This window comes from Magallana gigas, chromosome 8 (assembly GCF_963853765.1).
Source record: "Magallana gigas chromosome 8, xbMagGiga1.1, whole genome shotgun sequence".
NCBI classification, from domain to species: Eukaryota; Metazoa; Mollusca; class Bivalvia; order Ostreida; family Ostreidae; genus Magallana; species Magallana gigas.
Window position 1 is genome coordinate 22,130,646 of NC_088860.1, and position 19,245 is coordinate 22,149,890.

The 19,245-nt window shown below is 34.1% G+C and overlaps 2 protein-coding genes across 3 annotated transcripts; both read right to left on the reverse strand.

Annotated features, from left to right (window-relative positions):
- Positions 1 to 1,750: 1,750 nt before the first annotated feature.
- LOC105325636 (protein CARMIL) lies at positions 1,751 to 12,629 on the reverse strand. 2 transcript variants are annotated; one of them, XM_066068888.1, is made up of 21 exons: positions 12,504 to 12,629; positions 11,686 to 12,062; positions 11,131 to 11,361; positions 10,501 to 10,626; positions 10,251 to 10,387; positions 9,992 to 10,133; positions 9,559 to 9,687; positions 9,079 to 9,193; positions 8,359 to 8,541; positions 7,282 to 7,479; positions 6,790 to 7,026; positions 6,438 to 6,661; positions 6,111 to 6,212; positions 5,859 to 5,997; positions 5,273 to 5,380; positions 4,842 to 4,958; positions 4,183 to 4,271; positions 3,734 to 3,859; positions 3,511 to 3,606; positions 2,992 to 3,080; positions 1,751 to 2,840 (listed from the first exon to the last, which is right to left on the reverse strand). In XM_066068888.1, exons 2-21 carry the CDS (start codon positions 12,049 to 12,051, stop codon positions 2,696 to 2,698), a joined length of 3,099 nt encoding a protein of 1,032 aa, XP_065924960.1. In that variant the 5' UTR covers positions 12,052 to 12,062; positions 12,504 to 12,629; the 3' UTR covers positions 1,751 to 2,695. The 2 variants fall into 2 exon arrangements, with proteins under 2 accessions (XP_065924960.1, XP_065924961.1); XM_066068889.1 differs by lacking the exon at positions 8,359 to 8,541 and having other exon boundaries at positions 12,504 to 12,628.
- Positions 12,630 to 14,517: 1,888 nt separating this feature from the next.
- Positions 14,518 to 19,172, reverse strand: LOC105325638 (large ribosomal subunit protein uL24). Its single transcript, XM_011425295.4, has 4 exons — positions 19,109 to 19,172; positions 18,720 to 18,895; positions 18,010 to 18,150; positions 14,518 to 14,660 (listed from the first exon to the last, which is right to left on the reverse strand). Exons 2-4 carry the CDS (start codon positions 18,885 to 18,887, stop codon positions 14,538 to 14,540), a joined length of 432 nt encoding a protein of 143 aa, XP_011423597.1. The 5' UTR covers positions 18,888 to 18,895; positions 19,109 to 19,172; the 3' UTR covers positions 14,518 to 14,537.
- Between the last annotated feature and the right edge of the window lie 73 nt (positions 19,173 to 19,245).

Genomic DNA, 19,245 nt, shown 5'->3' on the forward strand with positions numbered 1-19,245 from the left:
TCTCGGCGCACGCGCACCGATTTTTTTTTTTATCTCTTCCTTGGAAACCATATTCAGAGTTTTAGATTATTACAAGGAAAAATGGTCTCTATATATCAATTTTTGTTGGAAAGCTAAATCTCTATTTTAAGTAAAACAGGTGGGCGATGGGCAATTGCGTATTATTTTGTTAAACATAAACTTTATATTTTAACTCCTGAATTAAGGCACGTGAAGTTTAAATTTTAAATCTAATGAAAGAATCAATTTTTTTTATTATCCACCGTCTCTCGATGGAAAAAGACTTGGAAAATAATGTCGCGGTGTATACGGGGTTTTCAACATAAAATATCAATATGATAAAATATTTACATTTCACAGTTGATAATCAATTAACTGTTCCGGCCAAGAGAGGGCCGACATCACAACTAGACTTCAGACGGTGATGGGCAACAATCAGGCTATTGATTGAATTATCAAGTTTATTCATAATTAGCTTGATTTCAATAGTCTGTGTTTAGCCGGTGCGCCAAAAAACGTGCATTTTCGCTTTAAAGCGTCTCACAGTTTGTACTTGGGTGTTTGTTCCGCTCTCCGCCGCTCGGCAAAGTGTAGTTAAACAACGGGTAGATAATTGAAAATATGATCATATTCAAATTTTCACATTAAATTTCCAATTTTTCAACTAACAGTATTTCCTTTTGTCCACATAAATAGAAACTTGAATGAGATTTGGGTAATTAGTGGGATCGATAGGTACCCGGTTCCCGTGAGAGAAGGAAACAGAGTTATCGCCGCAAATGGAGGGGCGTTTTTATCAAAATCAAATTAAAAGACAAAACAAAAATTTATTTTAGATATGCAAACATCTGGTGTTGATCTATAAGTAAGTTATTGAATTCTTGCCATTCTTGGTACATCAAGTGTACCTAGTTTTTTTTTTATTTTTATTAATAGGTACATGTTTATTATAATGCCAGACTCTCGATTGTTTGAGGAAAAAAAGCAATTGTTGCAATTACTATGGAAACCTTATAAATTTTTCATATTTAATTTTGCTAATATTGACATTGATCAGGTCTTGATACGAGCTGTTAAAACCTTGAAAAACTGAGAAGTCAATTCAAATACATGACAAGGGCTTCCTCGGCGGTTAAATATTCATGCTTTTAATAAATGTGATTTCAGACATTATACGTGCTCTATAGTTGTGCATTATAACATTTAGACAAAACATTTGTCCCGCCGATAGTTAGCGAATCGAAATCTTTTATTTCTATTCAAAAGCGTTTTATTACGGACACCAGAGTCACAGTTATAATTGGACTAATCTTGCAGGAAATTGGTCAGTGAATGGGTAGGGAATTAAACCTTCATTAACTTTGTTACACTGGATTATATAGCCATTGTTTATCTGAGCCTCGTTAATTTCCAATATTTATCAGACGTCCTTAGTTCCTCCTAAATACGGTTTTACGCAACGGGGAAACAAAAGAGCAGTATGTTTTGTCACCATTGTTGACAGAGCGCGATGGAACCCCGGAAGGTACTAACTACAGAGCGATATTTCTCGATTCATAAATTATAAATTGGCAATTGGGAAATTTTTTTAATGTCGCAAGTATTTGCGTTTTATCTAGATGAAACATAAAAAACTAACAGTTCTCTATAAAATACATCATCTTTTTTTCATCACATTCAACAAAACTCTGATCTAATCATTTTCTGCTGGGATGGATGGATTGTTATAACCATTAATATCTCTCAAGTACTCATTAAATAACATAATTTATTCACATAATTTAATTACTGAATTATGTATGTACACGTAAACAGACAGTTTAACCAAAGAAAACAAATATTGAAAATATATACATTTAAATATACATGCAACATAATTTTAACACAACAAACAGGCAATAACAAAGATAAAGATGTAGAGATGTTGATCATTACTTATAGCTACTGTAAGTAGTTTAGTCTGCCAATAGCCAGCCCCTAATATTTATTCACTTCCTTGTACAGTGAAGTGAATGAGTCATATTATACAAGTTTACTGCTAACATTCAGACTTATAAAAAATATCAAATCAGTGGATCATTATACAAAAACAATAAAATTATTTTTTTTATTCAAAATATGTAGTAAATAGATGAATGAAATGATTGTGATTGCTATCTAGCATAGCTGTCTCATAACGGTTACCAAATTAACTTGTATCAAGTAAACAGGATCTACTATAAAAACGGTAATATATATTATTTTCTCAATTGAAATTAATTTAAATGACTTTAGTTATAGCATACATCTAATCAGAACTAGAATCCAGTGTTGTTTATGAGCATTGCTATGTTATATGTACCGTTCGAATTTTTGTGTGAAATTCACTGATTTTCTTGCTGCAGTTATCTCTCTTGGTTTCTACAGCTTACTATTACCCTTATTTTGGAAGACTGTTTTCATTTAAATTAGGAACCGATAATTCTATAAAGGTACCTTAGGAAATGTCGACTTGCATCAAATGTCTAGGATTATTCAATAAGGATGAAAATACAGAGACCTCTTTTTATGTGATTCAAAAGAACCCATTGGTGAGTTAACAATACTGATAGGGTTGCGGTACAATAATAATTAATCTTCAAGTCATGCCAGTCTCTCAGTCCTAGAATTACCACTGTTAGTTCATCAGAACAGGAAGTATCTGTGGTTGCCTTGACTACCAGATCCTACCATCCGCGTAGGCTGGGTGTGCCAGTCGGTAGGCGTGGCGTTTCCATGACTCCTCGGTCGTTCTCTGGATCAACCTCCGGTGCTCCTGTTCTTCCTTCTGTCGTAACTTCGTTCTCAGCTCCAAGTCTTCTCTGTTGTAACAAAGTAATGATATTATTTGATAATACAATAACAAATGTTTATATACATGTACATGTAATTATAATCGAAAACAATCCACAACTGTAGAAAAATTACACTTATATAAGTTGCTATTTTAGATAGAATTTAGCAAGTACATACTGAGCTTTCTGAGCAGCTTTGGAATCTTCATCATCATCGACTTTCACTTTCACTCTTGATATCACAAAGGACTGTCCAAATACTTTGGCCTATTTTTAAATATTAATTCAGTTGTCTTAATAAAGCATTCATGAACAATTCAAATTAAATTTTATGACACACTGTTATTTTAAAAATGATGATTGCCTTAAAGGATATACGTTGTCCTCATCATTATTTCCTATTTTTGTACGATTGACTGATTTCCTTTATGTATTGTAGTTTATAACATGAAATCTCCGCAAGGGGGAAATAAAGATTGAATGAATGAATGGATAAGGTGGTCCACAGATTAATAATCCCTTTTTAATCTAGCCATAAACAATGATTAATAACAAAGAAAAAGGCCATTTGAAACTAAATGTATTTAATATTTCAAAAAAATTTTGTTCAGAGCTTTTCTTTTTGCGGGGGGTTAAAATAATCTAAACATGATCATCTCCACCCAGTCCTTTTGAACAATTAAATTATATAATGTACCTCTCCACTGTTATAGAAATCTATGGCTTTCTGCAAGGACTCTTCGTCTGACATCAATACCCAGCCTACACCATTAACACTCCTACTGACAGGGTCCTGAAAAGTTAAAAAAATATCATCCAAATTTCATATCATATTAATATGTCAAAATGGACTCTTTATCCACAAAATTCATCTCTGGAAGTGTTACATTATCAAGGGCTGATAACTATGTATGACCCACCTTCATCAGACAGACTTCCTCCAAGTTACAGTCCGCCTCCATCTCAAAGATGGCCTCCAGTTTTTGGGTGTTAGAGTTTCCAGGGAGATTACTGAGATATAGACACCGATCTCGGCTAGCCGGCAACTGCAGGTGACAAACAAGATTTTTTATTGGAAAAGTGGAACACCTTTTTGTGCCATACCTTGTTTTTAAATAAACAATAAAAAATTGACTAGGCCTGTGAAATAATATTTTTTCTTCCATAATCTACCTGGTAGTTGTTGAAAAGTTTATCGCCATAATCTAGTTGTTGAAAATAACATAGCGCAATAGCTAATAATAGTTAATGCAATATTCCTTGAAGATGTAGGTTCATGAATGAGGTGGGCCCATAAAATCCACAAAAATTGAACCACCATGAAGATTTTCCCTTTTTGGGTGTATCTACAGGGTTTATAAAGCGTTACCTCCAGCCAGGAGGGAGCATCCACTGTGGGTCTGTTTAAGCCGGTGATCAGCTTCCAGTGCTCACTGGACCACACAGGAACATCAGAACCTGCAACAACAAGAGACGGATTAGGACTCAGTATCAAATTACTTCATAATAACAATGTAGACTTTTTTTAAAACTTCTCTCAACATTATATGTAGTACATATGCTAGTAACCTATTATATGTAGTACTTGTAACCGGTAGTACGAACAATAAATACAGATACTATAAGCAGTTATACGCACTGTACACAGGGAAATATTTGCTCCTGCTTTATTTTTGCCCTTATTGCCTGCGGGCAAATTGGGTGAACTCTAATGTCTCAAATTATCTCTCTTTAAACACAACTGTGTCTGGGTGAATTCAAGAAGGGCAAAACTGTTTGCTTAGTGTAGAAGGGCAAAATTTACATGGGGCGAAAATAACCCTGTATACAGTAATATGTAATTTGACTAATATGAGAAATCAGATTTCACTGATAGTACGGTACATCCTCTTTGAACTGCTTGTAAATATATGCATAAAATAAACCATTTTCAATTTCAAATTCTATATAAACTAAAGAGGAAATCTCATTTTTTCAAGCTCTATAATTGAAATTTCAAAATTATTTATTTAACCAATCTGATTATACCTGAGCCTTTCAGGACAGCACAGATAGTCAGGATATCTGTGAACGTCAGAAGTGGAGGTTTCTCTGCAACATAGTCTGTCTTTATCCGAACACTGTCCAACATCTTTCCAATATCACCTTGAAAATACAGTGTGTTCAATTTAATAAACTGTCATCAAGTTATTTTAATTTGTGGATTTTCATTTATCAACAGCTTTGTATGGACATAGTTTTGTGGATTTTCTTTAATGAATTTGCATAAAGATTGTGTTTTAAAAATCATGAAAATTGTAAAAAAATTTATGGGTGAGGTGTACTCATGAAATCCAAGAAAAATGAGCCACCATGAGTTTTGGTGATTCCACAGCAACACTTCTTAGATTTGTTAATAATTCTCTATGGAAATATATTGGATTAATTAGGAATCTACAGTAGATAAACGTGACCCTTACCGGTGTTGCCCCCGAGGTCTGACAGACGGACCACCAAACCCTCGGGTAGTTTGGGGAGGTCGGAGCAGCCAGGCTGGATCTGGTCCCCAGACTTCTTGATGGTAAAACCTGTCATGTAATGATGAAGCATTTGAAATCATTGTCATCAGTTACTGAACTACGTGTACAGCACGTACAGTACATCACTAAGGACGATGGATATAGATATTATTTCTTAAAATATCTTTTTGAAATACTGTAAATTCCTTATTTTAAGCAAGTACTTCATTTTGGGATTCCGCTGTTTTATATCAAATCGCGAGAATATGAAATCGCGATCACCAATTTTTAGTTCTAATTTCCTATAGTTCAAAACTGTCTGAAAAATAAAAGCAAAATTTTAAAAATTGCGAGGGTTGCTTCTTGCGATTTTGCGCAGAAATTAATTCCTAACTTTTAATTAGGAATCTACAGTAAGGGGACATGGAATTGACTTCCCTCTAAGGAAGAATTCACAATATGCGTGTTCAATACATGTACATGTATAACCATATTTACCGCATTCAGATACAAAATCATTGATGATTGTGTGTGTCTTGATACTGACCGAGGCCTTGAGCCAGCTTAGTGTAGACTTCCACCATGTCTGGTTCCGTGAGCTGTGGGCCGGTGGACTGACTCTGGAGGTACAGGGTCCTCAGTGGGGACTTACCCCCCATCACAGACACCAGGGACAGCAGACCAGCCTTACCTGTAAGCATATGGAACGGTATATCTGGTTATTTTTGTGATTACTTGTACTTACATTTCGATATTTTCTTGATCATTTCCGATCAGTCGCAAAAAAATATAAAAACACCTTACCGACATTGTTGTGACTGACGTTCAGACTGTGTAGCTGGGTCTTGTGCTTTTTGTGAGTGAATAGACCAGCTAACTCCTTTGCTGCTTCATCAGCAAACTACAAGGTAAATAACAAAGTAATGTTTCAGGTCAAATTATTTTACAGAAATCCTGTGTTAGGTTTAAATTTTAGCATAACAGCCCTTTGCAGAAGATTGGTTGATTGATATAAAATAAGTTCCAGCAAATACCAAAAAAAGCCATATCTAATGAAATTGAAGAAATTATTTTTGCTGTCAAATAATACATTGCATTGAAACAAATATGAAAGAAATGGCTGTACTGTATTGTCAGAGACATCTAACACAGCCAGTGGGTGTGTCTTGTTAGCAGCTATAGCCTCAGCAAGGCCCACAACTCCTGCATCCTCCAACCTGTTAGCTGATAACTTCAACATATGTAGTTTCATTCCCTGTCTGAAGGCCTTGCACAAAGGTTGAATGTCATTGGCCGAGAGAGCACAGCCACTGAGACTCAGCGTGGACAAGTTTCCTTTTGCAGCTCCATCTAAAACCAAAAGTCGACAAGTGAGCTTAAATATTTATTACAATAACTTGGATAACAAAATCTCTCTCTCTCTCTCTCTCTCTCTCTCTCTCTCTCTCTCTCTCTCTCTCTCTCTCTCTCACACACACCTAGCAGTTTTTCCAGTATGTCAGTGTTGGCAATCTTCTGTCCATCAAGAATCAGTGTAGTTAGTGTCCTCTCCATAAACAGTTTAGACAGGGTGTGCATCTCTGATATCTTGGACTTCCTAATATTCAGGTACTGTAGACAAGGGAGATCACACTCTATTAATTCTTGTGGCAAAGTTTCAACTCCCCTACACACACCAAGCCTTAATTTTTTCAGTGTTGACTGAGTTTCCTCCCCTGAAATGATAATACATTAATGCCTTCATCCACTGCTTGTTTGGATAATAAATTCAAACCAGTTGAGAATCCATAGATGAGAAGATGAGAATATAAAACCAATATTAATCAGAAAATAGTTACGGTTCCCCCCCCCCCCCCCCCCCCCCCCCCCCCCCCCCCCCCCCCCCCCCCGCTTAAGCTACATTAGCCTATGAACAGCTCTTAAATTAAAAAACAATCACAAACTGTTGCATAAGTGTTATTTTTACAAACCTGTAGTGATTTTTGCCAATGTGTGAACACATTTCCCAGTCAGGTCATTATTACTGCTGATGTCAATCTCCGTCAGAGGGAGTTGCCTCCCCTGATACAGTTTCTGGAGAGCGTCAAAGAAATCATCAGTCAGATGACTGTCAATCAAACTCAGAACCTGTAGAGAGGGTGGGGCTTCTCTAGGTGGGAGAACCATATCTGTAAATGTACAGAAGGAATAACTTAAGAGTCAGTTTATCCAAGAATAAGGGGTCACATAGCTCACCAGAATCATGTATTTATAAACTTTATAATTGTATATATTTTGTCTGAAAGTACAAAGATAAGCTTTCCTACAAATTACTTGCATACATATTCATATTCATGCAGGGTTATATGCAGCCGTTTTCTCCTTACCACAGGATATAGAACTTCAGGAAAAGTTTATATTTATAAAAATTGGAGTTACTTGTGGAGTCAATTCGATTTGCAAGATCCATAGAAACACTTTAATAAACTTCAAATTAGTGATTTAAACAAATTTTGCATACAATGTTTTATTTGGTCGCAACAACAGCAAGACTGGTAGCTACTACAGCTAGAACACAAAAGTCAAAGCAAATAAAAACCAATCAGTGAAACAGTAATATGAAACTTGCCCATTTCAGTATATGCCCAATAATAATGGGCTACTAGTATACCAGTACCTAAACAAGTATCAACTGGGCTACTACTATACAGTCTATACCTAAACAAATATCAGCTACTGTAAATTCCTTATTTTACGCGAGTACTTAATTCCGCGATTCCTGTGTATTGTATCAAATCACGAGAATATAAAATCGCGATCAGCAATTTTTTGTTATAATTTTCTATAGTTCAAAACTATCTGAAAAATAAAAGCGAGATTTTAAAATCCGCGAGAGTTGCTACTCGCGATTTTACGCGGAAATTAATTCCTCACCTCTAATAAGGAATCTACAGTATCAGCTGCTAATTACTGAAAACCCAGACACTATAAATGTTACAAGATCAGAATAATTGGTGCCATGGTGTGATGATAGATAGAATAGATGGCGAGAGACTCGGAACTGTTACCTGAAGTTATAAGACTGAACTGAGAGCCCGAAACATCCTCATCATTCCCATTGCCAGGATTTTGTTCCCCACCAGAGGTCTCTGTGTAACCTTCACCTTCATTGCCCTCTGACCCCCAAAACTTCTTAGCAACCTCCTTAGTGTCACACACACATTTTTTGTCCTTCCATTGTTTGCCTCCATCTGGTTTAATTAATGGTTTTACAAAAATCTCTTACCGGGTTGAATTTAAATAAAATTGAATAGTATGGGTTAAAGAAAATAACTAAGTACCCTACATTTATTCTCCATCCCCAGTTTTTTTTAATACACAAGAGATGTGACAAAGAGGACAAGTTTAAATCCCCCCCCCCATTATTCTTAATTTCAATTAATGGTGTGCTCTTTCTAGGCCAACTAGGTCAAAGATAGTTTTCTATCTAGCCAAGAGTATATTTTAGTATTGATACTAAACAACTTATAAGCATCACATGAATTTCATGCAAAAAAAGAGTGTTCATATGAATTCCATATGAATTTTCTTAGTAAAATTCACATGTAATTTTTCTGCTGTATTTCAAACAGCCATATCATATATGCATTTACCATGAAATTCACTACTCATGCTCTTTTCACATGAATTTCAAATGAAAATGTCCTTGAATTTTACATGAAGCACAAAGTTTACAGTGATATTAAAAACAAGAAATGCTAAAAAAAAAAACCAGAATGCCTTCTTACCTTTTGCATTAAGAGAAATGTCTTTGACTTTGGCTCCATCAATGGAAAGAACTTGTAGATTTGGGTTGTTGGCAGCCACAGCAACAAAGTGCAACAATTGGGAGAGGGATTCAAACTGTCAATCAAAAAATGCAATATTCAGTAAGTAAGAAAGGGGTTCAAGATATTCAAAAGAACATAATATGGCAAATTAGAGATGCAAAGGTTGATCCAGACTATGGGTTTATCACAATTTTGGTTATTCTGACATAATGAAGTCTATTAATTGTCTATTCAATTTACAGCAGTACAAGCATATGGGATTTGGGCATTATAATAACTATAATATACAGAGAAATCCACAATTTAATTCATTACTGGAGAGTATACTACATGTACATAAATTTTAAACCTATCATATCAAAAACAACATTCACAATAGATGTTCATTGTACTGTGAATGCAGCAACGTAAATAGATACTAGAACTTAGTGGTACTACCTCTAGACCATTGACATTGAGTTCTGCTAGAGATGTGTTCTCTCTCAACCCCTCCAGAAGATGGTTCGCTCCAACCTTGCTCATCTCACAACCAGCCAGTGCTAGAGATACCAAACCACATTTTTCTCTCTGAAAATTGAAACATTTACTATTTTACATATAGTGGGGTTATATTTTTCATCATCTGATGTAAAACTCAACAATTTCAGATTTTAATTGTAGGTTTTACAGAGGAACTTTTATTTTATCATTTAGACTAGTGTATCAGTTTCAGCATGTAACTGGAATTCAGTTTATACATGCACAGGATCTTTCATTATCTCGTACGTATAAAACGCAACAAAATCTAAAGAATCTTATTTCTAGGATGAAAGAAAACTGGCATAAAGAATGTTCTATGCAGTGTATTTCCTGGGAGTGAGATTACACTAACCTTCAGAATTTCTCCTATTCCGTTCCCAAGAGCCGTTCTATCTGTGATGCAGTTGTTACTGAAGTCAAGTTCAGTGAGACTGGTGTTTTCTTTTAGACCCACCATAAAATCCTTAATATCACTGGTACCTATGTTTTCTGCTCTGTAATAAAAATCACAAATGAAACTGCCAATTTCATTTTCCATGTGCTCTATTTAATTCTATTTAAACACTTTGATAAGAACGTTTCTTAGATTGATATCACCATCCTTGGCTTACTTGAAAGTTGTCAGTGCTGTGTTTGTCTTCAGAGCTGGGCCAACGCAGCGAGAAAAATAATCTTTACCGAAGTAGTTGTTGGAGATGTTGAGGTAGGACATGGTGACATTGTGACTCAGCATCAGCCCCAGACATTCCTGGAAAAATAAATCACATGTTTAAAACTCTCCTTTTATCTAATGATTTACTGTATACTCACTAAATAAATGAATGATCAAACTAAATACGGGTGAAAATGATGTCCACTTACAGCACTGTCTGTGTCTGTTTTACTGTCTGAAAGATTTAGGCATAAAATGGAAGTATTTGTACACATGGCCAAACAAATGCTGCGAAATCCTTGGGGCCCAATGTCGTTGTGGGATAGGTCCAAATCCTAAAAATAGAATTGCTCATTATAAAATCAAGAATGCAATGTCCATTTTTACACAAATTTCTACAATTTCAGATGGTTTGAGATGATCACTAGTTGAATATATACATTTTATGTAGTTCATATACATATTACATCATATAGTGCAAGCCATATTTCTATGGCTTTATTCCGCAATTGACAAGTGGTTGAATGGTTTGCTATGGCTACAGTTTTTTACTATATCATGACTTTGCTTGAAATCTTGAAAAATTGAATTATTAATAGCCTGGTTTACAGAGAGAAATAATTGTGACTATATACTAGGTTCTTGCAAACCTTCCTAAAGATTAAAATGTTGTAGTTATAAATTCAAACTAATTCAAATGAAACTGTGGAGTATTGCTGGACCTGATGTACTTGAAAATCAGTCGTCTTATGGGTTTCTCGTAAACCTTGCAAAAGGTTCAAAGGTAGCTATTACAGTAATTTAAGTGGAACTGTAGAACATTGCAGTACTAGAAGTACCTGTAAGTTGGTCATTTTTTGGAGGATTTCATAAAGGGAGATCCCCATGGGGAGCGCCCTCTGGAGACAGAGAGAGGTGACATTTTGGGTGACCAGTTTCATCAGACTCTGACTTTTGATCAGCTGACAGGCCGAACTGATTGCATCATCAAACACTTGCTGGTCTTTGTTAAGCTCTGGAATCACCCGATCAGACTCACTGGAAACAGCCTCATTATCTGGCTTTGCTTTCTGAAATATATTAAGTTTACAGACTCAAAGCTGATAAAAAATTTCAAAGAATATTTCAACATGGTTTACCAATGTTAATATTGACATCATTTTATCAACACGATGTAAGCAAAATAAAGCAATGAATATAAATTTGTGTACTCCTATTTCGTAACTGAAGGATTTAAAGCTGTTCAGATGGCCTTAGAATGCTCTCAGTGATGACTGATCACAATATACTCCAATACCTGAGCAAAACTTTTTTATACCAAGATAAATCTTTATCATTATGTCAAAGAATTAAATTTTAACTTTTTGCTTAATTAGTAACTAGATATTACTTACAGGCATTGTTGAATCTGTCTGCTTTATTTCCTCTTTCTTCACTTGACTGGCTGCTGGCTCTGTTGCTTTTTTCACTTCCTCCTCCTTTGTTGGATTTGTTGTTGAATTTCCTAAGATGCTGCTATCCTTTTCATCCAACTTTTTACCCTCTGGTTGTGTACTACCCTGAGATTCTGTTTGTGTTGGTGTCACTGGTTTCTCCTGGTTAGTTGGCTTGGATTCTGATGTACTCTTTTGATTAGTTGATTCTCCTCCACTGTTGACATTTGTGTCCTTGGGGGCAGTTGTTGGAGAGGGGGTTAGGTCTGTAGAGTTGTCTTTGTCAGCTTGTTGACTAGGCGGTGTTTTACTCCCACCACTTCCCATGTCCCCAACCACTGTACATATACAAACCACTGTATATAACTATATATACATGTGTAATTTTACTTACTTAATTTTTCATGACCAAGACTTCATTACACATTATGACATTGTTATTAATCACCTTAAAATGACAGAAGTCATACATAATACTAAAACACTGTACAAAACATTGAAAACAAAGTATTCATGTACATGTATATATTGCATGCACATGTATCTATATTGCCGAAGCATACTCTTGAAATATATATTTGTCAAATATAAACATAACACAAACAGCCAACGTATGTTCTCATATTTATTTAGTAAATAGTAAAACAAAACAAATAACGAGAGAGAGAGAGAGAGAGAGAGAGAGAGAGAGAGAGAGAGAGAGAGAGCGTATAGAAGAAATGACCATTTCAGCTTGAGGTGATTTACAAATACTAATAAACTTAGTCTCGTATTCTTACATTAGAGTGGCATGAGTTTCTTCATGAATTGTGCACAATAGCCTCAAAAAAGTTTATGTTCTAAATACTTCGGCCACGGCGTCGCAATTACCAGGGACACGAAAACTAAATCTCGAACCCGATTCAATTTATTTTATCCGAGCTGAATCAATCTCAATGCATGCAATCTTATTAACATATGATTAATTGTTTCTTTAATATAGTAGTAAGATTTTAAAATTCTGTGATATTGCGTTCTTTTGAAATATGAACATTTAAAACAAAGTTGAGTGCACAAGCCTCGTAACAAAGTTACACTTTTTTTGATGATGAACTTCGACAAACGCCTACTGTCATTCATAAATTGTTAAATTTCTTAAAAGAGATTATCGCGGTATGAACAGTAAATATCCTTTTCAAAATCGAGCAATTCTTCTGACTTGCTCCTCCAACATTGTTTTTTATGCGATTCGTTAGTATTCTTGCTTTTCATCGTCAAAACTGCTCTAAATTAGTCCTAAATATTTTACATTTATATGACCTTTAAAAGATTTTGATATTTTCCTTGACAGAAAACCCCATTTGTGTTGTCAACTGCCAATTGCCAGGTTTTCCTGACACTGAATTAAAATATCAAAGTCCTTTTAAAAAATAGGAAAACATTAGATATTTCGGACTGATCACGCAGATCTGAATCTATCGACTTCATGGCTAACATTAGCCGGAGTTATTATTAGTCAGCCCGCGAAACATGTAACAGTGTTACACGATAAAGTTAAGATATTATTTGCAGGAAAATTATCTTTACGTACGAAAATAGCCTACAAACTAATGGAAAGTGTTTTCTGGGTCGTAAAAGTTATACATGTACGTCCTTTGGATTTTCAAAATCTTGACCATGATCAATGTCATTTACCATTAACTAATGAACCTGTATAATGAATGCCTATGTTTCAAACATTTTTTTTCTAAAATCAACCTACTGCAGTTTTTCTGATTGAAACCAAATATACAATTGTGGCGCGCCACAATTTTGATGCAAGACCTTATAAAGATTTTAATTCTGATGTTATAATTTTAATTACATTGAATCAAATGCGGATTCAGCCGATTTCATACCTTCTTATCCGCAGAATTCAGGTAACTTCAATTTTTTTTTTGTAAAATTGAAAGTCATTCAAAGATTGTCCGCGAAAATTAATTAAGGCAATTATGGGTTTTTTTTTAAACTTTAAAAATCCTTCGTAAATTCAATCACTAAAATTTTTAAAATAATTGCTTTTTGACTCTTACAGCTTTAATTTAAAATGACACCAAAAACGAAATCTATTAAAAGGTTTTGTTTTAATCCTTCCAGGGACCTCACTCCCTAATCCCGACTATGGAACACTCTGGAGTTGACGGAGGCCTCTTGAGGGCAACAACCACCAAAATTCAGGAATCTACCCCTTTTACTGGATAGGCGCTCCCCATTCTAAATCAATGAATAATACGTCAATTCAAAATGAATACTAAATATAGTAACAAGTACGGTAACTCAATAGTTCCATATTTAATCGGGAGCATCTTAGATTTACCATTTGATACCAGAAAATTACAATGCCGAAAATACAGTCAATAAACTCTGTTGCACTTCCAAGATCAAGAAGCTTTCCAAGTGTTATAATACATGTATGATGACTTCTATTTCAAAGCTTCAACACCATTTAGTTGGCAAGTCTCATTTGTATCTGTCCATAGGCTAGTCACAAACTGATACCAGTTTTAATAACAGTATATTTCGAACAAACAATTAAATCCCAGGCCTGACAACATCTAGATTCTGTATTGTTATTGAAAACAAATTCATAATAATGCAAATGCATGCATGTGTTAGAGCTATCAGTCCAAGGTCTTTGATGTTTCAACAACAAATGAGTGAAACGACGCATAATCACTTTAAACTAGCAAGAGGCAAAGAGTTGACTTCTAACTATGAATATGTCATATGATCCTTCTGATTAATGAATAAAAAAAAAAAACCAAGACAAAGAAGTTCGCTCCCCCGATAGTTTATTATGATTCCATGGCAACACTTTCTTCTGTGTGTTTGCCCTTGTCAGTAATTTGTCTAGAACGAGCCTTTCTGTCCAGAATCCTCTTGCGATCTTTGTCAATCTTTAATTTAACAATCACCACCTACAAAAAAAAACAACAATAATGTACATATCAAATTTGAATGACATTGCTAGCTTTCCATAGTATTTTGATTCACATTAATATGAGCATCTTATATACATAATATTATCTCATTGCTGAGCAATAAGAAGTTTTGAAGGTTCATTACATTATATTTACATTTTCCAGTGTCTTTGCCTGTAATAACACTACGTACCGATTTTGTACTATATAACCCATAATACAAATGACGCCAAATTGAGGCGCCAGCGGGGTTTGTTTATTGATATTTAAATATTTAATCGTACGATGGCTTAAAATTATATAAATATAAGTAATAAGGAATCATTCTTTGAATATTATGAGGTGATAATTTCTGTCGGGGCGTGATCAAATCTATCATAAAGCCCTTCGGGCTTTATTAGATTTGATCACACCCCAACCAAAATTATCACCTCATAATACTCAAAGAATGATTCCTTATTCCTTATGAAGTACATGTAATACATTTACTTTGAACTAGAATGTCGATTTGAAAAATAGCCTTTTATCACTTATTGAACTATCTATAAACATCAAATAAGGCAATAACATCTCAAACTTTTCTTGTTTTTTTAGATTCTTTTCACTATTCTTTAAATACCAATTAGCTTTGTAGACCTTAGTCAAGGTAGATTGGAAGAATTTTCTGTTTCTTCTCTGTAACATGCTGATAGACAACAACAATTTAGTGAATTTACAAATTTTACGTACGTTAAAATATTAATTTCACTAGGTCGAGGAAAAACGTAAATTTAAACAGTAAAATGCTTTCTTTGGTGTTCATATGAGCTAGCAATGAAGAAAGCAATCATTGTAGTTTTTCTGCAATGCTCACTACCTCAACATACCTGCATGATCCACCATAAAAAGAAAATTATTGTTTTAATGAGATTTGTTCACTCTCTTAGATTTTTTCCAAGTATTTGTAATGGAATAGCTCAGACTGATTATATTAACATTCAGTGTATATTTCCCCTTATGTTTGCATTGGAAATCTGGGATGTTGAATTTTCTATGAATACACTTTGCTAATTGCACACCATGCGCACAAAAATAAACGTCTCCACATGTTTTGAGTATTTCAAGTTTGTTAAATTAAATAAAACTTTCAATCTTACATTTGTTATGTACTTTTGAAAAACAGTCATTAATATACCAGTATCTACTACTTAATAAAAAAGATTTTTCTCCACAAAGTTTCTGGCACTATATTTTTTGTTGCAGAAGCTACATGTAACAAAATAACATGTTTTAAAATATGGCTGTTCCATGGATGTTTCATATCCCTGACAAAGAGCGTAAATAATGGCTTAATAGCGGCAATACACAATATTTCATACAAACAGACATCAGTATGAAAATATTAATATAAGCATTCAATGCTTATTTTTGGATGTCGTTGGTCCTTTGAAACACCAAGCGGTGCAGACAAATTGTCATAGGACTGATGACATCCACAAATAAGCATTACTGCTTAAATGATTTTATGCAACAGTTCCCTTTTAAACACATTACAAAGGAACCAAACATTTTATCAACAACGCTTCAATAAAACACACCATTAAAGAATATATGTAAATGTAGGTGCAATGATCATTTCAAAAGCAATTCATTATAATTGTGATTTTGTTGACCTGTTTTTATATTTCTATAATACTACATACGAGTGATTCATCTAATACGTAATGTTTTAACCAAATAATATTATTAATAATGCAAACGATGTATTTTTGAGGTGCAAGCAGGGTTAGCATAACTATAAGAAATAAACTTAATGTAAACTTAATACTGTACACAGGGTTATTTTTGTCTCAAGTAATTTTCACCCTTCTACACTTGCAAACATTCTCACTACATTTCGAATTTACCAATACATTTTTTTTAAAGAAAGATAATTTGAGACACTGAAATTTGCCCAGTCTTAAATTCGATTGCTTATAAAGTTGAAAGGGGCGAAAAAAAGGGGGCAAATATTTCCTTGTATACAGTATATAATATTACAACTGCTAAAAATTATATAATTTATAGGGGATCATTATTTGAATATTACAAGGGAATCATTATAGTTGGCACGATCATCTTATTCATCTTTCATAAAGCCCCTCGGATCACCTCATAATACATGTACTCAAAGGACAATTCCTTATTCCTAAATTAAGGTCACTATCAACTAAATGAAAGAAGCCTACAGGTTTATGAAATTTGAAACATAAATTCTTCCAATGAAACTTTATTTTGAAAATGACTCTTGTAACTAAGGTGAATCAATCCAAGCTAATTTTTCCAATAAACACCTTGACTTTAGACAATCAAAAAGTTTGGACATACAGGGCTCTACATTAACTTTTTTTCCTACTTGTCCTTTCGGACAAGTGACCAAGATATTTACTTGTCCGAACTTCAACTTCACTTGTCCGAAAACTTTTCAATATTAAAGATCAAATATTGTCAACTTAAAAACTACAGTTCTGTATTACTAAAATAAAGTCATTTATTGATTATTCTAGCAATAATTAATAACCTGATTTTTTATTAAATGGAAACTTAAAGTGTCTCTCCTAAATGTATTTGTTCCATATAACATTAAACATGATTTGTCAGCTGTAGCTTTGTCATGACAAATTTCAAGACATATTAAAATTTAGCATCAGGTTTAAATATACATGTAACTATCATATTGATTTCTTGGCTGTGTTTTAAACTAAACATGGAAAGTCATTATAGTCTATCAATGATGAATGAAACCTTAAATAAATTACAATTCTTTCCATAATCCTTTATCTTTGCTACCTTTTCTTCCTTTCTTTTTCTTAACATGTGTGTTTGGTACTTTGTAAGAACTAAGATCCACACCTTTACAGTTCAATTGAAAGTTGTTTGAAATTAGTGCACTTCAATCCCGATCAAGAGTATAACTCAAATGCATTGCAATTTGATGTCGGGATCGAAATTCAAAATAACTAATCGATAAACTTATAACGAGACTACAGATAAACTTATCACAAAACTTTCTTTTTATTTTCTTTTTGAAATGTCGGAGACTTTTTTACATAAAAATGCACATGTCCAGTCGGACAAGTGGCCAGCAATATTCACTTGTCCGTATATTTTTTTAACTGGTACCGGATAAGCGGACAAGCGTTAATGTCGAGCCCTGACATGTATTAAAATGTATACATTGATGATTCTCAAGAACATTATAAGAATATGTTTCTGACCTCTCCTTGCTACTAATATTAAATTGAATAGAGGTATCTCGATTAATTTTTACACAATTTTGAACAGAATATTAGATAAAAGACTCATTTTAGAGTCCACCATAACATACCTTAGAGGGATGGATTCCAACATGGACTGATGCACCATTAGCCTTTTCCCTCTGAATTCTCTCAATGTATACCACAAACTTCTTACGGTACACCTGGACAATTTTTCCTACTTGTTGTCCCTTGTAATGACCACGGACAACCTACAAAATCAATGTTATAGTTTTCATTCACATGAATAAGGACTACATTTTCAAATTGTAATACCAAATCATTAATATCCCTTTTCTAAGCATACTGTAAACCTATCAACAAAATCATCCTGAATCATAACAGATTCATAGCTTTCTCCAGTTACAACCTTCATACTTTAATATAGGCTATCTTACCAATCACATGTCATATTGCTATATAGACATGAAATCATGTTGACATGCAAGATACTTATGTCAACAAGCAACTTCACTACGTTGACATGCATGAATTTGCATTCTGCAGATAAAAATTGTAAAAATATGTTACATGTAGACATATTTATCTTGCATGTCGACATATTTGATAGAAAAATTACTTGAACACAAGGGGCAGAAGTATGCCACCATTAAGCATAGATATTAACAGCATACTTCTCCAAGTCCCAGTCATTCATGTTGCTTTGTGACCATAGACACTCAAAAATATTGCAGTAAAGATATTGATATGACAAAACACTAGTGTCACACACCATCATGAATAACTTATAAAATACCAAACAATGCTCAGTATTTTATACCTGTACTTCATCATCCTTCCTAATGGGCATGCTTCTAACGTTGTATTTTTGACGAAGTTCTTTTGAAAGGGGGGAACTCATCATCTTCCTACGAATATGTGAAGGAGCGTTGAAATGACGCTGCCTATTCTTCCTCCTAGAGGAGGTCACCATCTTGTTGAACTTCATCGTCAGGCCTAAACAGAAAATACAACGTGAAGTATATATTGACACACCAATCCCCCCTCTTTACATCCTTTGTGAACAAAATAAAATTACAATTCTTGGATAAAATCAATGTGAATTCGTAAATATTTCATAATTAAGTTTATTTCTTTCAGAAAATTTGTTTTATGTGTCTAAATTAACGTCAGATGATACTAGATTGTAGAAAAGTCGTGGAAATGCACCTTGTTTACTATGGCCGTAGACCGGAAAGAGAATGTAGCACGTGATGGACTATTAAAGACAGACCTGTCAGAAAAAATCTCAAATATAATGGAATAAAATCGCTATCGTCTACTGGAACGTTATTTGATATCATTTT

Bases quoted from the DNA above. Each gene is read 5' to 3' on its own strand.
- LOC105325638 (XM_011425295.4), bottom strand. From the start codon at position 18,887: ATGAAGTTCAACAAGATGGTGACCTCCTCTAGGAGGAAGAATAGGCAG. The intron at 18,151-18,719 runs GTATAAAATACT...TTGATTTTGTAG, and splicing joins GGAAGGATGATGAAGTACAG to GTTGTCCGTGGTCATTACAA. The intron at 14,661-18,009 runs GTATGTTATGGT...TTTTTTTTGTAG, and splicing joins TTGGAATCCATCCCTCTAAG to GTGGTGATTGTTAAATTAAA.
- LOC105325636 (XM_066068888.1), bottom strand. From the start codon at position 12,051: ATGGGAAGTGGTGGGAGTAAAACACCGCCTAGTCAACAAGCTGACAAA. The intron at 11,362-11,685 runs GTAAGTAATATC...AATATATTTCAG, and splicing joins AGACAGATTCAACAATGCCT to AAAGCAAAGCCAGATAATGA. The intron at 6,213-6,437 runs GTACAGCCATTT...TTTACCTTGTAG, and splicing joins TAGATGTCTCTGACAATACA to TTTGCTGATGAAGCAGCAAA.